The sequence below is a fragment of the Cheilinus undulatus genome, linkage group 5, assembly GCF_018320785.1.
Source record: "Cheilinus undulatus linkage group 5, ASM1832078v1, whole genome shotgun sequence".
Lineage (NCBI taxonomy): Eukaryota > Metazoa > Chordata > Actinopteri > Labriformes > Labridae > Cheilinus > Cheilinus undulatus.
The window spans coordinates 30,449,633-30,462,950 of record NC_054869.1 but is presented as its reverse complement, the minus strand read 5'-3'; the positions used below and the strand labels follow the sequence as shown (position 1 = coordinate 30,462,950).

Here is a 13,318-nt window from a genome sequence, read left to right as displayed (position 1 = left end):
TTAGGAGCATGATGTGCTGGAAGTACCAGGCGCCTTTCGCTGGCTGAGCGTAGTGGGCGAGAAGGGGTGTAGACTAAATTACATTTTAGTCTAGTTTTAGTCATCTTGGCTAAAACAAAACAGACTCTTTGCCAGTTTAAATAATCAGTGATCTATCTTTGGCTAGTCTTAGTTTAGTTTTTGTCATAGAAAAAAAGGCTGCAGACGAACACTTTTAGTCATAGTTTGAAGACCCTGTAAAGTGAAATCCAAGGTTTTTTTCTTAACACACTGGATATGCTGTAAACATGTGAAAACACTGAGATCTACATGTGACTGAATTGTGGATTTAGATTGTTAAAAAGTCTTTCACTGCTTTTCTGGCTTGGCCGATACGTGGGGTGACCCCGCCCCTCTAACACAGAGCAGTCCAGTTTCAGTCCAGTCAGTACAGTCTGTTGTTAGCTGATGTTACCGCCGTTATTGAAAGTTAACAGTCAGTTAAATGCTGTTTTTTGTTCATTGTGAGATAAATTTGCCAAATCTATCAGCCACAGTGGACTATGGATCACTTAAAAAAGGGCTTTTTCTCTTCCTCTGAGGTCAGCAAAAGGTCAAGAGGCAGGATAATGGTGTGAGTGCGTTCCTCAATTCAGAGTGTAACATTTTTTTAAACCTGAGAAGATCATATTTCTCCTGAGTGGGTGTGGCTTCATCTCATTCAACAGACACGCCCACACCATCCTGGCGCAGATGTTACTGCCTCATTTTTCATGATTTTGAAGCTTAATTTTATAAACCTGGAGATGTTTTTCATGACTGAAATTTGATTTAGGGGTTCATAACACAGTGACCTGTCCTACAACAAACCTAAATAATTATTTATTTTCACTTTGCAGGGTCCTTAAGTTAATCGAATTAACACTTGTCAACAATACAGGATTTTTTAAGCTAAAAATGCCTCATTAGTCTTATACATCCTTGCATTTTATTTGCTGTGTCCTTTGTTTAATAAGTATACTGTGAGATGACTTTCATTGTTGTCTTGAAGTAGACTTATATCACAGTTATAATAATTATTTAAGTTAAATCTTCTTTCATATATTTACTCATGATCAACTCATAAATTATAGTGTAACTATCTGATACAAAGAATATGTCTTAGTGATTTGTTCCTCATTAGACTTGCCAATAATTAGCAAGCAAACTGTAGAACTCATTCAACTAAATAAGCCTGATACAAAATTGACATGAGAGATATAATATAAAATAGTATTAGGGGCATAAAATATGTAAGCATAAAGTGTAATGATAAAAGAGTAGATTTTGTGCAGAGCTGTGCAAGACATTTCTATGGACATGGTTATGGTCTGACATAGTGCCATTACATATCAGTAATTTGCATATGTTTCTAGGACATAGGAACGTCTTTATGTCAATGCAGCACCATAACCCGACTTGAAACAACCTCAATTAATGTGCTAACCCAGCTGTAAAACTGAAATTGGAGCAATAACATGCTGAACATCTGATTTACACACATGCATACCTTCACTGACTTTATTGCTTTATTAGTGCACTATATAACGCAATAAACAGCCTATGTGCATGCATGACCTGTGATTTCTTTTCCCGCCTTCTGCTGTGGCCTCTCAGTGCAGATGGAGATGTTTGCTACATTTTCACAATTACATTATTATGCTTTCTTCATCTTATTGTTTTTATTCTCATTTTCTCCCTGTTTTTGCCTCTAATTAGAGATGCATTAAAAAAAAAAAACAGTGATCTCAGGCTGTAGGGGATGAGCAGGTAAGAGAGAGCAGAGTTTCAAAAAGATAAAATTGCTAAAGCAGTGTAGTAAAATGAAGATCCAAAAGAAAGTTCCAGAAAAAAAAAACATTTTAATGAAGAAAAAGCAATATGTGCTGCCCATATTCTTCAGCATGTTTCTCTTTTCCTACCTCCTCTATCATTCGTGTGTCTTTTATAAATACATTTGCATAGATGAACACATTAGTTGGCATTTTTCTTCCAGTTTTTTTTCCAGAAGTGATGTCTCCATATGAATGGGCATATATGTAGCAAATGAGCACTGTAATTACATAATGACACAACGGTGGGGTCTGGTCCAGATCAAACTGCCTGTCCTCTATTAACCAGAGGTTATTTGTTAATTGTTAGCATGTTGATGAATCCTGTGACCTTCTTGTACTTATAGGAGTACTTTGCCATTAATGTGTCAATACAGGCACATGTCTGTGTTGGCAAATGAATGTGTGTATTAACCGTAGCTAAAGGGAGACTAATTAATTAATTGATTGCTTTAAGTGTAACAGTCTGCTTACTATGGGTAAGCTGTCTGTACATGTACATTACGTAATTATGCTCAATTAAGCCTTATTCGCTTTGGATTAGTATAACCTCTGGTAATTTGTGAATTACCCCTCAGTGTTTGGTGCAGAGCATTAGCCAAGTCTGTCATTTACTGCCATCCTCTCCAACAACCAGCTCCAGGTCTATATTCAGGTCTGTTCTGGGAGCTGAACCAGTGAGCTACTGCTGCCCTTGGAACCAGATATGATCCTGTTTGCTGTTGCAAAGCATGTCATCCATCTTATCACCCTTCAGCATCTGGTTCTTCTGATAGATTTTGGTTTGTTCTTTCTCCATACCATGTAGTGAAATGTGAATACTGAATTTGCACACAAAATACTGTCAGTATTACAATATCCAATGCAGCATCTGTTATTTTTGACTTAAAAAAGAAAAAGAAAAAGCTGCAGAAACATTTTCATAGTAAATTCTGCTGTATTAAAGTAACACAAAGTCTAATTTAACACTGTATCGGAGTGTATATGGTCAACGTCGCTGGTGTTAGGCCAAAACCTTGTATCTCCAAAATGACCACTTTTCAGGAAATAAAAAGCTGAAAATAATTTAACACTAAATGGTCCAAATCAGCCATGGTCCTCAGACAGAAAAGGGTGGAATGCCCTCTCCAGGTTGGGAATGAGATTCTGCCCCAAGTGGAGGAGTTCAAAAATCTCGGGGTCTTGTTCTGAAGTGAGGGACAAGACTGCTCCTCTGCATAGGTCTGTCGTGGTGAAGAAAGAGCTGAGTCGAAAGGCTAAGCTCTCGATTTACTGGTCGATCTACATTCCTACCCTCACCTATGGTCACGAGCTGTGGTTAGTGACCGAAAAACGGCATCGTGGATACAGGCGGCTGAAACAACTTTCCTTTGCAGGGTGTCTGGGCTCTCCCTTAAGCCGGGTGTACACTGTGCGATTTTCCTGCGATTCAGCCACGAATGGGAGTCCTGCAACTCTCAATCAGATCAGGCGTCGTTTCTCGTGCTGTGTACAGGGGGCTACGACGGCTGGCCACAGCCCGTCGTACGACCGTACAACCAGCCCCCGACTGGTCGGGAGGATTTCTGGCATGTTTAATATTTTGGTTGTACGGCTCCTGACACTTCACAGTCAGAGCAGAAACGTTAGCAGAATAAACAACTTTGGAGGATTGTTTTCCTTTGTAAACGGTCAGACAACTTCCTAAATTACCATGACAATGGCTGGAATCACTTTCTGATGCACCCCCGTTATGATAACATAAATAAACGGGCAGGAAATATTGCTATCTGCAGACCTGCAGCTCACAGACAGACACAGATGGTGATGATGTTTGTGTGTGTGGGATAGAGAGATAGCAGGAGAGTGAGAGAGAGCGAGAGAGTGGGAGAGATAGAGGGAAAATGAATGGAGACACTTCACCCTGAGATGTGAGTCTTTTTAAAGAGGAAACTCTGTGGGTTTCTGTCACAGTCCGTCCCGATTTCAGTGGCACAGTGTGAGCACTCAGGTCGTGCACGACCGTCGGATCGCACAGTGTGAGCACACAACTCATGCGCGATGGTCGTGCGTCGTAAACGATTCAGTCGTACAGTGTGAGATGACATTCTGCCACGACCATCGTATGGTCTGCTTGAAATCGCACAGTGTATACCCAGCTTTAAAGATGCGGGGTGAAGCTCAGCCATCCAGGAGGGACTCTGAGTCGAGCTGCTGCTCCTCCGCGTCGAGGTGGCTCGGGCCTCTGATCCGGATGCCTTCTGGACGTCTCCCTGGTGAGGTGTTCCATGCAGGTCCCACCGGGGAGAGGCCCAAAGGAAGACCCAGGACACGCTGGAGAGACTAAGTCTCTCGGCTGGCCTGGGAAACCTTGGGATCCCCCGGGAAGAGCTGGACGAAGTGGCTGGGGAGAGGGAAGTCTGGGCTTTCCTGCTGGGGCTGCTGTCCCCGTGACCCGACCTCGGATAAGCGGAAGAAGATGGATGGATGGATGGATGGATGGATGGATAGTCCAAATCAGCATATTTTTTGTAATTTTTTACCAGTTCAAGATTTTTTGAAAACTCTCTGAAAATGGTGACCAATTACACCGATTTGTGAGAAAAAAAATGATTAAAAAAAAAATGGAGATACAAGTTTTTGCCCTGACATCAGTGATACATGGCTTTGTATAAATGATTCGACAATGCTTTACTGGGGATGAGTTAGGTATTTAGTCATGCTTTACCACTGCATCAGTAGAACATTAATAATTAAGTTCATAAATGACAGATAAATTTGTTTATAAAATGTTATAAATAATGATTACTAATAGTGTGTAGTTTTTATTAAGTGTTTCCAAAAATCTACCCATATGAGACTCCAGTTTTGGCAGGATGGCTATTATCAGTGGACTTGTTTGCCTGCTGAAATATGGTTGGTAATTTGTCCTGGAATTTGCACTTTTAAAATGACAGACATGGCTGATTCATGCAGAATTTAAAAAAGTGGATGTCCTTTGAATCTTTTCAAACCACCAGATGTCCACAGGACATATTTATCCCCCTCCAACAGAGCTTTATTAAACTAATCTTGACCTTCTTCCTCTTACTTAACAGACAAAATGTGCAAAACAGCTCCCAGCTCCTTTTGACCCATCACCCTTTTTAATAAAAAATACCAGAGGCTATCTGTATCTCTGTGTGGAAAGGACTGCAGAGAATGATTTTCTTATTTTGATTTATTATAACGAGGAGCAGAGGATTTGTATAGCCAAGGGTGAGGTGTTTGTGTTAACAGACTGTACTGAAAAGGTCACAATCAGAGCAAAAGGAGACACAGAGCTGTATATGTTCCGAGCAATTTCCTCCAAATGAGAATCTTGACAATTTAAAGAATGAGCAGAGAGGTAGATGGGAGGAGATCGTGTGTATGTGGTGGGTGGGTGTTAAACTCTTTGTCTGTTTAGTGCAAACACAGTCGCAGGTTAGATGGCAGCACTTCCACTGTGATTGTAAGATATTCTTTTGTTCGTGTGAGAGTAAAAAGAGAGAGAGATGGAGAAGTGTGTAGACTCTTATTGTAAATCACTGTTGGAATTTGATTTACAGAAAAGCAAAAAAAGTCACATTTTTCACCTTGTCAACTTTTTTAAAACATTGTGTGCATTTGTTGTGTGTGTGTTTCTGTGACGGCCCGTCTCGCTCCAGTTGCCTCACTTTAAACGGCACACACACTTTCCAGCCCACACACACGCACATATATGCATGGATAAGCTCCATTGAAGAGAAAGAGTTTTTCCTCGACTTCTTTTCTCTGCGCAGCATGCTTACACAAACGTGTTTGTCAGCGGAAGCACATGTATACACACACACACACACACACACACACCCATTCTCTCTATTTCTCCGTCCTCTGTCATCTTTTTCTCACACACAAACACACACCCATGAACCAACATGAACTCACATAAAAACCCATTCATTCAGACAGAGAAATACTTGGCACACGAGACCCCGCCACACACTCTCCTCTGAGCTTATCTCAGTGCAGTGTGGAGCAGCTTTTGAAGGCAGTGGGGAGCCAGTTGTTGACGAGCCACTTAATAATTCCCTTGGACAGGCATGAAATTCTTCCCTTTTTCCTCTCTGTCTCTCTCCCTGTCTCTTCTGCTCTCACTCTAATATTTCTCTTCCTGCTGTGTTCCTGTGATTTTTTCATGTCCTTTATTTTTTGTTTCTAATATTTTTCTGTCTTTCTTTTCCATATTTTGTTCATTTTTTATTGTTTCCTGTGATTCATCTCAGCATGTTAAAAGACTCTTTTAGCTTAAATGGCAGGATTTATGAATTTCGCACATCCTGTTTTTTTTCCTATTACTGATCAATAAAATGATGCTTTATTTTGACATTTCCTCTCTGCTTTCTAACCTCACTGCCTCTCTCTGTCTCTCTCTGGATTCAATTAGATTATAATTGAACATGACTATAATTCAATTACAGTTTAATCTCCTGTAGAGATGCTTGTTCACATCAGCATCCAGCTTGTGTTCAACCCAGGTCAAAACTAGGGTGAAAACTAGGGATGCACCGATACCAATCCTGGTTTCGGGTATTGGCCCGATCCAGCCCCTCAAAGCTGGATCGGGTATCGGTGGGAATGGGCCGATCCGTGGTTCGATCCAGGCAACCAGTTCTAAGCCTTTTTTAACAAGGTTGTTTGCACTATTTTCTCACAGAATTGTTACTTTGTTTACAGTATGTGGTTAAAAACACTTGTGTAATGCAGTTTTGTACTGGAGTGTTACCTCTGATGCACTTTCTTTGTTTTTTGCTGCATTACCAGTCTACAGGGTATAAAGGTTTACAATTGAATAGTAATTTCTGTATGTCCTGAAGCATTGTTTTTACCAAACTGCTGGTAAACATTTAAACTCTTTATAGTTTAAATAAATATCAACTTCAGTAATCTATGTGTACTCATTTTTTGCCTTTTACCCAAAACAATTACCAGCCTTTTCTGACAGTAGGGCATGCAGGTTATTCTTTTAACACTGGTATCGGAACAGTATTGGTATCGGCCGATACCCAAAGCCCAGGTATCGGAATCGGGACCAGAAAAGGTGGACCGGTGCATCCCTAGTCAAAACCCCAGGTCAGCAGGCATGCATTGATCCATGTGAATAGATTATCAGTGCATTTTAACCTGTGGTACTGGAGAAATATGAATCATTTTTTCCAGGCCTGTTCAAAGCAAAGTACAACCAAAATTCCATAAAGAACTGGGGCACTGTGTAAAATGTGAATGGAACAGAATGCAATGGTTTGCAAATCTCATTAACCCATGTTTAATTCGAAATATAGCATTAACATCATATCAGATGTTAAAACTGACACATTTTACCATTTCATGAAAAAAAGCTTGTTTTTAATTTGATGGCAGCAGCACATCTTAAAAAAAAAGTAGGGATGGGGCAAGGAAAGGCTGGAAAAGTAGGTGGCACTAATGACAAATAACTGATGGAGCATTTTGCAACTAATCAGGTTAATTGTCAGCAGGTCAGTAACATGACTAGGTATAAAAGGCACCTTTTAAAGAGGCAGAGTCTCTTAGAAGTAGAGATTGGCAGAATTTCACCAGTCTATGACAAAATGCATCTTAAATTGCTGAACAATTAAAAAAATATAAAATATAGAAGACTTTGACTATCCCACCATCTACAGGACATAATATCATCAAAAGACTCTGATAATCTGGACAAAGCTGAAGGTCAATATTGGATGCTCGTGGTCTTCAGGCCTTTAGGTGACACTGCATTAAAAACAGGATTGAATCTGTACTAGAAATCACTGCTTGGACTCAGGAGTACTTCAAGAAATCATTTTGTATGTCAACACAGTTCACTGGGCCATCCACAAATGGTTAAAGCTGTTTCATGCAAAGAAGAAGCCATATGTGAACACAGTCCAGAAACTGCATCTTCTTCTCATGGCCAAAGCTCACTGAAAATGGACTGATGCAAAATTAATAACTGTGGTCAGAATAATCACAATTTGAAATTCATTCAGGAAACCACAGATGCCGTGTCCTGTGGACTAAAGAGGAAAGGGACCCTCCAGCTTGTTACCAGTTCAAAGCCTGCATCTCTAATGGTCGGGGATGCCTATGCCTGTGGCGTGGGCAGCTTACACATCACAAAAGGCACTTTCAATTCTGAGTAGTGTATAGAATCCAGACAGCATCTATTTAAGGGAAGGCCTTGCATAGCTCAGCAAGACAATGCTGAACCACATACTGCATCCATTGTAACAGCAAGGCTTCACAGTAAGAGTCCAGATGTTGAACTGACCTGCTTGCAGTCCAGACCTTTCACCAATTTGTTTCATCCTAAAAGGAAATATCCTGCAAAGACGACCCAGGACTGTTGAGCAGCTAGCATCCTGCATCAGACAAGAACAGGACAGCTGGCCTAGCGGCTAGGTCACGCCCCGTGCCACGGGTTTACCTGCCTTGCGCATTACGACACAGTATCATGAGCCATGATACATACATGGCCTGCAGCAGTAGCCAATAGTGCAGCTTTTAGTGACATGGCAAGGTGACCTATGAAAAAGCATTTAAACTTGATGGCATGGTTCATACACAAAGGGTCTGAGGCCTCAGTCGGAATGTAGTGCATGGTTAAGTCTGTTACATCATTAAATCACAGCGATCACATGATCAGCACCATGGACAGCTACACATCAATCAGCTGTGACAACAATGACAGCTTAGAGGGCTTTATACTCTCTAAACTCATCATCATCAAATATTCAGTGTGCCAAATATACAGCTGAAAACAGTTTAAAGAATACATGATGTGATTTTGAGCTGTATAAACGTACGTACACAGTCATAAAAAAATGCAACAAACGTGATTGTATTAGTTTTGATTTTGATTAGTTTGATTTTTAAAACTCACTTTTTTGTGTTTCTAATGGTGAGAACAGACATACTGTGTACATTTTTATGCATATGTTGTTGTTTTAAACCAGTTTCAGTAACTTTATCATGTACTGTATACAAACACTCAGATATAATAAAGTCAACATATTATCATAGAGTCCAAAAATCAAAATGCTGATTTATTTCTTGTTTGAATTCACTAGAGTTTTAATTTTAAGGTAAAAACCAAACAAATCAGATTTTATTTAAAAGGTTTTTGAGGAGACAGCAGGACCAGACAGGGATGTCTAATAACTCAACATATTATTTCTTCTCAGAAGTATTTTCCCTCTTGTTGTTGTCATCTTTTGGCCTGTGGTGTGATAGCAGAGATGTAAACATGATGTTATCTGAGGCACTGTGGCTTCTAAGAGACTACCGCCTCAGGATACTCACACATACATTTTTATCATATACATATAAAGGCCACAAACATACACAAGCACATAGAGAATTAACATCTCTTCCTCCTCTTTGATTTTTATCCCTCCATCTGCTCCCTGACACTAAAGGCAGAAGGAGAACCTCCTATTTCTTTATTTATATCTCTGTAGTGTCTTTCTTTCTTAATGCCCTTCCTCTCTCTCTCCCATGCTCCCTCTTTCATCTTTTCCATGCTTTTAATCCTGTTTGTCCCCACTTTTCCTCCTCTTCCTCCTTCTCCTCACCTGCTTGTCACCTTCAAACTGCATAACTATCTTCTGTGGTGTTATATATGTATTTCTGATTTCAGGAAGGATTGGACTGAGTATAAGAATGAGAGAAGAGAGTGTGTATGTGCCAGAGAGAGAGAGGGAGAGATCTCATTACGTAAAGGTCACATAGTGATGTGTTGCTGAGAAGGATAGGGCATTAGGCGACTTGTCACTAGTCACTTTCACTTAAACTCTTGGCTGTGTGTGTGTTACGTGTAAGTGTGTGAACATCAGCATCTAATTGTATTTATTTGTGTTATTCATGAGTGTGTTCATGTCTGCGAGTGTGTAACTCTGCCCTGATAGGCTATTTATACATGTATTTTATTTGCATATTCTTTGCTCTTAGTCTTCTTCCTGCTTTTGCATGCCTATGAATGTTTTTATAAACAGTGTGTGACTGTGTCTGCAAATATCTGATGTTACCATGCATATTTTAACATACGGTATATGAAGGGTGGAATGGTTTGGATTTTTTTATGTTTACCCTTCAGTTTGAGAGGTTTGTGGATGTGCTTTCATTCTGTATCCTGTCAGCCACTGCAGCGGTGTTTAATCATAGCTTGTGCATATAAAATTTTTCTTCTTTTTTTGACATGTCCTTTTTAATACATTTATTGTGCTTAGGATGAAGGTTTGAAAAGCAAGATTTCATTAACACATATCTTTAAAGAGAGCTAAAAATGAGAGGCCTATTTGCAAAGAACATCATCATGATGCATTCCTTAGACTCAACCCATCATCCGTAAACCAAACTCTCAGTCCAAAATGAAACTTAATAAGCTTGATTAACACCTTACCAGTAAAGAGGTTAGAAAAACACACATGCCCAGACATCTGCAGGGGATTCATGGACCCACCCAGCTTTGCCCACATTTATATGACAGCAATTCCATCAACGTTTTGGGTGTCTGAAAACCCAAAGTTTTAGAAAAGGATTTCAACCTTTTGTAACATCACAATTTCTGTTGTCATTTAAACCGGTGAGATGGATTCCCTCTGAAAACAGAGACTTACCCACATGCACATTACTGTTTCAGTCAATAACCATGCATGATTAGCTGGGCTCCAACAATGGCAGACTCCCATGTTCTGTTTGTGTTGCTCCATTCCAGTCAATATTATCTTGAAATTAACTCTTTGTAACATTCGGAGCAGCAACTCCCCCCCAACCATCCACACAGATGTGTGTTTTGTATGGTTATGACTCACTGCTCTAAAAAAGAAAGCATGTGTTTTGTTTTCATCACAAAGCCAAATCTCCAACTATCAGCCTGATGTGTATACTTCAGCACTTTTAGTTTTTTTTGCAAATCAGTGTGCATGGGGGTTATAATCAAAATGTTTTCATCTGGACAAAAAAAAAAACTTTTTGAAACTGAAGATTAAAAGAAAACAAAAGCATTGTCCATGGATAGTTTCCTGTAAGCGTTGCCTTAGTTACCTAAGGTCTCAGAAAGAAGATGTTTGGTAAAAGTCAGGGTTAAAAGAGTAAAGAAAGGTTAAAAAAAATTGTTGCAACACTGGCCAAATAGAGTTAAAGGTAATTCCTGCCTCTGACAACAAGAGTAGCCAAAGTGAAGAATTTTCTGTTTCAGATTTTATATGATGCGCCCTTGAACAGAAAAGATAGATGTGAGAACCAGTGTAATATCTGATGCATATTAAACACATATTCATGTATATTATGTAAGGGTGTGTGAAGTGCCAACATTTTCATCTATCAGTGTAAATATTTATACTTTACAAACCATCCTTGTTTCATTCTAACACTGGTGTCACTTGACCTCCTGAGAGCTGAACTATGGTCATAGAGCTTAAACATTCCTATGACAATTTTGCCCAGAATTTCCTTACAAAGTTCAAGCGAATTCCCCCAGATTTCAAAGGAACTTCCCCTAAATTTTTCCTATCAAAATTTACCAAAAGCACCCTAAAATTCCACAAAAAGTATGAAAAAATTCCCTAAACATCATAACAAATTCCCTGAAGTTCCCCATGAAATTTTTAGAAATTCCAAAGGACATCTACCGAAAAAAAAAATTCCCAATCAAATTCCAAAACATCAACAAATACATTTCCCAGATTTCCAAAAAATACCCTCTAAGTTAAAAATTCCCCCCAAAATTTCCAATTAAATTTCCAAACATTTACATATAAATTTCCCAAATTTCCATAAAAACATCCCCATACACATTCTAACGAATTCTCTTTAATTTTAATGTAATTCTTGAACTTTCGATTGCCCCCCCACCCCCCCGATTCCCAAATACATTTTTCAAATTCCCATGAAAATGCTGATAAATATCAAAGCGGATTTTCCCCAGCTCTTTCAATAGAATTCACCACAATATACAAACATCTCCCCCAAAGCTTCTTGAAAATACTCAGAAAAAAACACCAGCAAATTTCCCAGAATATCCAAACAAATTTCGCAGAATTTCCATGAAAATACATGCCAATTGGTAGCAAATTCTCCTAAAATTTTGAGAAAAATGTATTAATCAAACTTCAGTGAACATTCTGGACGGTTTTCTCAAAGCTCTATCTCCTCATTTTGGACTGATTCAATGTTATTCCAGTAATCTGTATTTATAACAAGTATATTTCTCACTTGTTTCTTCTTTATCTTCATCCACTTTCATCCTGTGTGCTCAGTTGAATTCTTCTACAAAGAGCACGCATACACACATACAGAGAAACACACTTCGCCTCCAGAAACAGTGGGACAAGTGAAATAACCTGCAATCAGGCGCGTGTGTGCATATGTGTGTGTGCTGTTTGTTATAAATGCCTGCTTGAAATCTGGAAACCAAATGATCATGATTGATGCTGGCACACCACACTCTGAGGTGTGTGTATGCATCTGTGAATGTGTTGTGTTTTCTTGTGCTGTTTTTGTTGGAAGGATCAAATGTTATCATGCTGATTACGTTAATGGTGTGCTTCATAATCACATCTTTTCTCCACTCCGCTTTAAAACTCTCCCCCTGGTCTTTGTTACTTGTTTATTCCTGACAGTCCCTCTTTAGTCACTGTGGGTGGAGATATTCTAAATGAATACTTGTTATGCAAAATAAGGAAAAAAGTGCCTCTTAGTAGAGCCATCTATTATTGGAAACATTATATCTGAATGTCTTTTGCCCCAATTAAACTTTGAAAAACTCAATCATGTTTAGAGCTGTCAGTGCCTGAATATAATAGATGTGGATGTTAAAAAGAACATAACCTATATTTCTTCTTCTGTCTTTGTAGGACACAGAGGTGGTGAACACAGCCATACTTACAGGCCGGCGTGTTTCAATGCCAGTCAAACTGGTTACTGTGGAAACAGATGGACAGGTGAGGGAGGTGGACGACTCGGTCACCTGCAGCTCGACAGATGTGGATGTGGTCAAGGTACTTATTTAAAATACTCTTAGACTTATGTGTGAATTAAAAGGATTTTTTTCTAAGCACATGCAAATGTTCTCCTTCACATGTTTACTCAGAGATGAATAACCACATTCATATGTCATATCTGGGGGGGATGTCTAAGTTGTATGTAATAAACATGTTGATATTATGCATTATGATTGCATATGTGCAAAAGAGAAACAATGAAACATGTTCTGAACACCCTACAAGGTATGTGAAGTGGGTCCAAGAATTTACTCTTAAAGCCTAAAACGAAATAGAAAACATTGTTTGACAAACAGTTAACTATAACAGAAAGATATGAAACCAGGGTTTCTCACAGCATGAAATCATCATCATCATCATAAACCAGATTCTTGAAGGACTTACGTTCTGATAAATTTTGTGCAGCACCGTGTAATAAGAAACCACAGT

The 13,318-nt window shown here is 39.2% G+C and overlaps 1 protein-coding gene across 1 annotated transcript in view; it reads left to right on the top strand.

The window, feature by feature from the left end:
- Nucleotides 1-13,318, top strand: part of si:dkey-215k6.1 (transmembrane protein 132C) — a 438,945-nt gene that overhangs the window by 352,784 nt on the left and 72,843 nt on the right. Inside the window, exon 6 of the mRNA XM_041787915.1 lies at nt 12,743-12,886. Coding sequence (XP_041643849.1) covers nt 12,743-12,886 — 144 coding nt within the window. The remainder of the gene's footprint in view (nt 1-12,742; nt 12,887-13,318) is intronic.